At 38.1% G+C, this 7,624-nt stretch overlaps 1 protein-coding gene across 3 annotated transcripts in view; it reads left to right on the top strand.

The window, feature by feature from the left end:
• The window catches only part of TANK (TRAF family member associated NFKB activator), a 94,740-nt gene that overhangs the window by 19,142 nt on the left and 67,974 nt on the right, over nt 1–7,624 (top strand). Inside the window, exon 1 of one of the 3 annotated variants that reach the window (XM_077760999.1) lies at nt 10–110. The exons of 1 other annotated variant lie outside the window; for it this stretch is intronic. Coding sequence is in view for 1 of the 2 variants with exons in the window: in XM_077760996.1 (XP_077617122.1) it covers nt 280–287 (8 nt within the window). In the remaining variant the exon portion in view is untranslated. One more of the 3 variants, XM_077760996.1, reaches the window with a different exon arrangement.

Below are 7,624 nucleotides of genomic sequence, written 5' to 3'. Positions count from 1 at the left end.
CGAGGGCGGTGCGCTGGCAGTACTGGTGCCTCAGGGAGAGAAGCCGAGGAGCTGAGGAGACGACCAGTTCTCACAGTGCGGAGGGACGTTGTGCGAGAGAAACCACTCGGGTGAGCGTCCCCGAGCGGACCCGGGAGGGGCTTTCCGGGCCCGCGAAGTCAGCGCTGCAACGCTGTCCCCGCCGCGACGCTCCCTGGGGAGGGATCCTGCTCTACTCCGCAGCCAGCGCTCGCGCCGACCTGACTTCTTCGCCGGGAAACAGGGGAGGCAGGGCTGGCGATGTCTGGGTGAGCAGTGGGTCCCGGCGCGGGTGTCCCAGACGCCCTTCGGGGCAAGGGTTGTCTTCCGGAAGCTAAGTACTATCGTGGTTATTCTTTCGAAAACTTTCAATAGGTCTTTCTGTTGTTCCCAAGGCTGTTGCCTAATTCCGCTCTCCGCTTTCCTGTGGGGTGTCATCATAGCCGTGTCAATGAGAAGTGGGGTAACTTCCCCGAGGGTGACGGATAGACTGGGTGGGCGAGGCGGAAAAAGCAAAAAAGCAAACTCTACCCGCACTGGGAACCCAGGCGTTAGTTCGGGTCTCCACTCTGGTGTGAACAGAAGCAGCGAGTTACAGGTGTACGAAAGCTATGCTTGTCAAGTGACTAACATTGGGGAAGAGACTGAAACCAAGGAGTGGGTGTGTCGCCCTTGTTATACTGTAACAAGCAAAAGCAGAGCAGCCTTGCTATGTAAAGTGTTACTTATCTCACTGATGGCTTTTGACAAGTTATGTTAAGGGAACAGGGTAGTAACAGAAGTGAAGTGACATGAAAATGAAGGAAAATAAAATGATCTTCCTGCTTACCATGATTAGAATTCACATTCCAGATGAGAGTAGCAGGGAAGCAAGTACTGCATTCTGTTGAAAATTTATTTTCTCATCACTGCGGAGGGGTAGAAAACCCTAAAGTGATAAACCATGTAGAAAGCCAACAATTTACAAAGAAAATGAAACTTTCTCAGGCCTTTCTCCAGTCGTAGGTACTCCAAAACCTTCCACTTCTCGCATGCACAAAACATGTTACTTCGTTTTCTTGTGAAAGTGAGATTGAATATGCATACTACTCTGTTTTCTGGGTTTTCAGACCAAAAAATATATGGTGCAAGTCTTGCCATACATAGCTCTATTTTATCTTAATGTCAGCATGATATTCCTTTATCAGGATGTGCCCTAACATAGTTAACCATTTTTTAATGTGGTTTGTCCATATATTTTTCCCATTATTCTTCAAAATTATTTATCTATATTTGATTAAAGATATATTAATTTTTTGTGAAATATATGGCAGATATTTTCAAGAACTCTCAGTCTTTTGGTTTAAAATGCCCACTTTTTTTTATCACTCAAGAAGGCAGTGCATACCCAAGTTATTAAAATAGCTTCCTATACCGTCTATTAATTATTTTATAGTTTTTTATGCTTTGCTCTTTAAAACATCTGAAAATTATTTTTGTACATTATATAAGATAAGGATTTAGCCATTTTTTCTGAAATCATTTGTTAAAATCAATTCTTCCTAAGTGACTAGAAATACTACCTTAGTATAATAAATTTCCATATATGCATGGGTCTTTTTATTATTATTATTCTGTTGCTTTGTTCTATTTGTCTCTTCCTATCCAAATACCAATCTCGTTGATTCTGGAATGTTTTTAGTAATTCATAAAGCAAGTACTTCATTGGGGCGCCTGGGTGGCTCAGTCGGTTAAGCGTCCGACTTTGGTTCAGGTCATGATCTCCCGGTTCGTGGGTACGAGCCCCGCGTAGGGCTCTGTGCTGACAGCTAGCTCAGAGCCTGGAGCCTGCTTCGGATTCTGTGTCTCCCTCTCTCTCTGACCCTCCCCTGCTAATGCTCTCTCTCAAAAATAAGTAAAGCATTAAAAAAAAAAAAAAAAAAGCAAGCCCTTCATTTATCTTTTTCAAAATTTTCTTGAATATCATTCATTTTGAATATATTCAAAATATATTCATTTTGACGTAAATTTTAAAGTAAACTGTTCATGTTTCATTAAAGTAATCCTTTGGGTAGTTTTAGCTATTATATTAACTAATGTTTTGTGGCTGATATGTAGATGAGTGATCTATATCTGACCAATTTTCTAAACTTACTAGTTTTAATAAATTGTTCCTTTTGAATTTTCTAGGAAAACAATAATTTAAATATAACCCTATCTCTGTTTATATTTTATTTCTTTCCTTGGTTTAATGAATTGCTAGCCTCTCCAGCCTAGTAATATATAATAACAGTGATTCTGGCCATCCTTCTCTTATTTCTTAGTTTTTGGATATTTTTACTATGTCATCATTAAATATGGGGTTTACTATTAATTTTCAATAAATTCTGTTTATCAAGGAAGTGTCTTTAATATTTGTAGCTTACTAGGATTTTTTGAGAGAATGGGTTTTAGACCAAGGTCATGTGTGTGTGTGCGCGTGCGTGCGCCTGTCTGTCTGTCTGTTTACATTGGCTAGCACATTGGAAGCAGTCTTGAATAATAGATGTTGAGTGTTCATTTGGTCTATATATTTCTTGTTGTTAAGATAATGTCTTTTCATTACTACTTAACTAAACATTTAAAAAAAATTTTTTTAACGTTTTATTTATTTCTGAGAGAGAAAGACAGTGTGAGCAGGGGAGGGTCAGAGAGAGAGAGGGAGACACAGAATCGGAAACAGGCTCCAGGCTCTGAGCTAGCTGTCAGCACAGAGCCCGATGCTGGGCTTGAACCCATGAACCATGAGATCATGACCTGAACCGAAGTCGGATGCTTAACTGACTGAGCCACCCAGGCGCCCCTACTTAATGAAACATTTTTATCATGAGTGGAAGTTGAACTTTATCATTTGGCTTTTGGCATCTGTTGTGACCTATTATGTGCTTTTCTTTGACCTAGTAGGATGATGAGTTATTTTATTCTGCAAACCAGCCTTACACTTGGTTATGGTGTAATATTTAAGCACATAGGTTCCTTTTTGGTAACATTTTTTACTTAAGATTAGTATTTGGGTATCCTCTATAGTCCTCTTCTCTATCACCTTTTTTAGAGTTTGATATCAGGGTTATGCTGGTTTCCTAAAAAGAACTGAAAAGAGTTACTTCTTTATCTGCTCTGAAGTAGTTTAAACAGCAAAGAGCTCTCTATTCTTTGAAGAATTAACTCCTGAAACCACTTGGCCCAGAAGTACTGTTGTTCTTAAAATAGCAACAATATCCACCAAACAGGCTCAGAACTTAAAAAAGCAAACAAACAGAAACTCCTCAGAGTGAATCCAAATAAATGAAAGAGTCTAAAATACCTCTATGTTGAGAACAAAGAATAATTCTGTGTTGATCCTAGTCCTTTCTCTCCACCTCTTTGTTTTCATGGTCAGAGAAAATGCTGTAGGTAAACCAAGGCTGATAATTGCCAGAGTCTAGCTCCAGCTGGTCCAGGGGTCCCTGAAGGATGGACAGTGTCAGCGAGAGAGAGTGAGAGAGCCCCGAGATTCTTTCTGATCACCAGGCAGGCATCTCTGTCCTGTTGGTTTTTGTGTCTTTATTTATAGATCAGACAATAACATGGCATCAGAAAATGGAATGTTTTACAATGGATAGCTCTCTGTGATAAGGGGCTTTGGAAAGTGTACAGAAACAGGTGTAACAGAAGTATTCTTGCAGAACTACCCCAATTATAGGGAGGTTGAGTAACTAAGAAAATAACAGGGTGTTCTTAGTAAAAAGCAGGATAACACATTTTAATAATGTTAAGATTAAGTCATAGTTAAGTTGTAGATACTCTTGTCCATCCTCATCACAGCTGCCAGTGTAACGGAAGGTGTTTGTGGAATGGAGGCCTTGGGGAAGGGACTGCTGTACATCACCAGTTAGCAAAAGTATATGTAGTAACTTATGTTCTGCCCTTATCTATTCCTTCTCTCTAAGTTAGGCTTTTTGTCTCCGGGCAAGACTTAATTGTCCAGTTATATTCCTTATGGCACCAGAGAGCCAACCGTACCTTTAAAGAGTTTAGCTCGTTTCCGATATATAGAATAATCTCTTTGAGGGCATTTACCTTTGTGTCTAGTTTTTGGTCTATGATTTCTTGAATACCTAGGGCATGAGAAACATTTTTGATTAGTTGACTTACATGTTGAACTGTATGAACCTCTTGGACTAACACAACGGTAGAAACAGAATTGTATACGTAAAAGTCAGTGTTTTACGAGTAAGGGTCATTAGCCTGTTTATAGGTCAAGAGAAGTATCGAGGATAACATGACCTGCCAGAGACACAATGTCTGTTCCCATAATCACAAAAGAAGAAGTTCCTACAATAATTTCCTTCACAAGGTGAAATCATCATACCAGGGCCAGAATAAGGGGACAAGTCACTCCCGATACCAAACAACAAGGTGCCTTGGGGGTCAGTGCTCAAGCAGAAATAATTGAGTGGGGATGGATATTGGTCGTCATCTGAGGGCAAGAGATTGTGCAAACTTACCTTAAACTCACAAGCAGTTTTCTCAACTAGTGAGTTCGGAATGGCTCCCAACAGATAATAGAATGTATTGCCATTCTTTCCTCTACTCCATTATACTATAAAGAAAGTAAAGGGTGTTGCTTCTACTTGGGCAAGTTCTTCTATGCCTTGAAGGAAACCAAGAGTAACACTCAACTGGGAAAGCATCAGTTTCACTTTGTTGTCATTAGCTTCCCAATTTTGTTGGGAAATTTCTTTTAGAGGTAATAACCAAGCTTACATGCTACTGTAGCCAAATCCCATAGGAGGGTTTCAAAATGAGTTGGTCAAAAAAATATACAAGCTCAGCATGCCGGTACTTATTTAATATGAAGTGAAAATTATTAGCACAGACCAGATATGTGTGTGGCACGTGCATCCACATAGAATAGGGCTGGCTTTTAGCAAGTACAAACCACCAAAGACCATCTTTTTACTAGACTAATAGTCTACTGTTTATATTTGGATAATAGTGTATTTTGTACTTTTTGGTAGAGTTATTACCTTTCTTTTTTTAAGTAGACTTCACGCCCAGTGCAGATCCAACACAAGACTTCAACTCCTGCCCCTCAGATTAAGACTTGAGCTCAGATCAAGAGTCAGACACTCAACTGACTCAGCCACCAGGTGTCCTGAGTTATTACCTTTTATAAGTGATTATTCCAGACACTTTTTGATCACTTTGAAGAATATGACCTTGGGCAGATAATATCATTGAACAGCATACATCTGTAAACTGTGGAGGACTTTAAGACACTCATAAGTGCTATTTACAGAGACATGCAGTCATTATGTGAATGCTTGTATATTTGAGTATTTTAACTGTGTATCAATCCAGAAAAAATAATTATTGACATGATTTGAGAGTGTGCCTTATAACAACCAAAGACTTTGTATGCTTTTTAAAACTGTGCTCATTATTTAAAAGTAAATGGTAAATAAAAATAGCCTGTGATATAAAACTTCACTGTTCTGATGTGATGCATTAACTGATTAGCTGTTACTATTTGGTTTTTTGTTTATTTGTTTTCTAACACCTTATAGACATGTGTATTACTGTTTAATTTCACCTAGTTTATGTTTCATTGTATCAAGACAAGTTTTGATTTCTAATTCCTGTAGGATTTAGGTTGTGGCTGCCATTCCCTTTCCCTCCCTTCGCCCGTGCTTGCTGCCGTGGTTTTCAGTCATGGATAGAGGGAAAGAGGAGACTATTATCTAGCATAGGTAACAAAAATCTCTTTACAGTCTGGGACCAAGATTCTGAGTCATCTTCAAAAAAAGGATAGCAGAGAATATAAAATGAACTGCCTTGTGGGTGGATGCTAATTAGTGTACAGTCTTTTCAACTAGGTGCAATATTTGAAACTGTTCAAAAAAAAAAAAAAGGACTGAAACAGGCAATGGCAGTAGGTTCTTTGCAACTGAAAACAAGCCCTTGAGACCTATGTAATACATATGTCTTGGTGTTTCAATCCCTGCTCTATAAAAACATTTTTTAAACTATGGTAAGGTACATATTACATGAAATTTACCATCATAGCCAATTTTAAGTACAGTCTGTAGTGTTCAGTGCATTTGCATTGTTGCGAAACCAAGAAAAACATTTCCTAAGGGACTTATTCTTTTAAGAAAAAGAGTCTGGAAAGTAAATAATAATATTTATCTCATATGGGAAATATCCTGTATAGTAACCTGAGTTTTCTGCCTTTTATCCAGAGATACTCTCTTTGATAGTAATTATCAATACTAAATTATGAGAGTAAACTGAGCAGTGATGATCTGCAATTACTTTCACTTACTACCAACACTTTTACTTTGCAAAAAATAAAGAAAGAAATAAAATTAAAAGTGTTGAAAATAGATTGTGAAAACCGGGTCTATCTTTTCAAGTTATTTCAGTAAGGAATTACTGGGAATTGAGTGGACTAAGAAAACTAATGTAAGTTCCATTTTGATCGTTGCTTAAGGAGTTGAAGTTAAAAGAATCTTTGAAATATTTGTACAGAATGAGTTACAGAAAAATTATTCTCTGGAACAGCAGAACAAACACAACCAGTTAATTTTGCTAGGGAGAGTGACTTGTTAAAAGGATAGAAATCAGGGACTCAGATCTGTTCAAGAAAATATTTCAAATTGCTTGAATAAAATCAACCTTTGTAAGTTATTTAAATGCATCTACTGTTCATGGTCATTTAAGGGGCATTTACTATAATATAATTTCATGATTTCATATGTTTGCTGTCTCTAAACTAGAAATGTCTTTCCATTGATATTGATGTTTCTTGGCTTTTTAAAATCCTTATCTTCTTTTTGGCTAATGTTTAAATCTCACAGTTTCTATAGAACATTTCATATTTGCTCCTCCTTCCCACACAGTCTTCCTTCTCTTGTAGTTCCCCCATCCAAGAATATTCTCCAGAGCACTGCTTTATATGACTTATGAAAACAGATTTTTAATGTTAAATAGTCATTTTAAACTGCATAACCCCTCCCCCCCAATTTCCAGATTTTAACATGGCCCTTACACAGGAGAGGATACTTCTTAGGAAGCTGAGCAAGCTAACTGAGCAGTGCCATTTTTCTCTTTACCCTGGGGTAGAACACCACATGTCATGCCCAGTTTTCCTTTTGGTGTGATACTGTTGTAGACTTCAACTCATAGAATTTGATAAACAGTCTGAGAGAAAGAAGTACTACTGGAGAAAAAAGGAAGTAAGGCAAAGCTGAGATACATGGGTGTGGTCTTTGTGAAATCTTTTAACTCTTAGAAGATAGCACAGAAAGTTTCACCAGGTTTAACATCCAGCAAAATAGAGAACCTGGTCTGTGGAGCTTTTGGTTTGATGAGTGGGGGAGTGTCTTACCTTGTTTATCTTGATGGATTTAGCCAACCACCAGCTTATGGAAAAAATACAAAATCTAAATTCTGACACTGATGGCTCAATGGTATTTAGGTTTCTGTTATTTCAGCCTCCTGACTGTAACAAAGTAACAGTTGTAGCACAATTGGAAAGTGAGACTAGAAATGCAAACTGTCATTTTGGGGAATTGGCTGCTTATGTTATGGAACTCTCTTAAAA

This window comes from Crocuta crocuta, unplaced genomic scaffold (genome assembly GCF_008692635.1).
Source record: "Crocuta crocuta isolate KB4526 unplaced genomic scaffold, BGI_CrCroc_1.0 scaffold153, whole genome shotgun sequence".
Lineage (NCBI taxonomy): Eukaryota > Metazoa > Chordata > Mammalia > Carnivora > Hyaenidae > Crocuta > Crocuta crocuta.
This window is presented reverse-complemented; position numbering and strand designations above follow the sequence as displayed.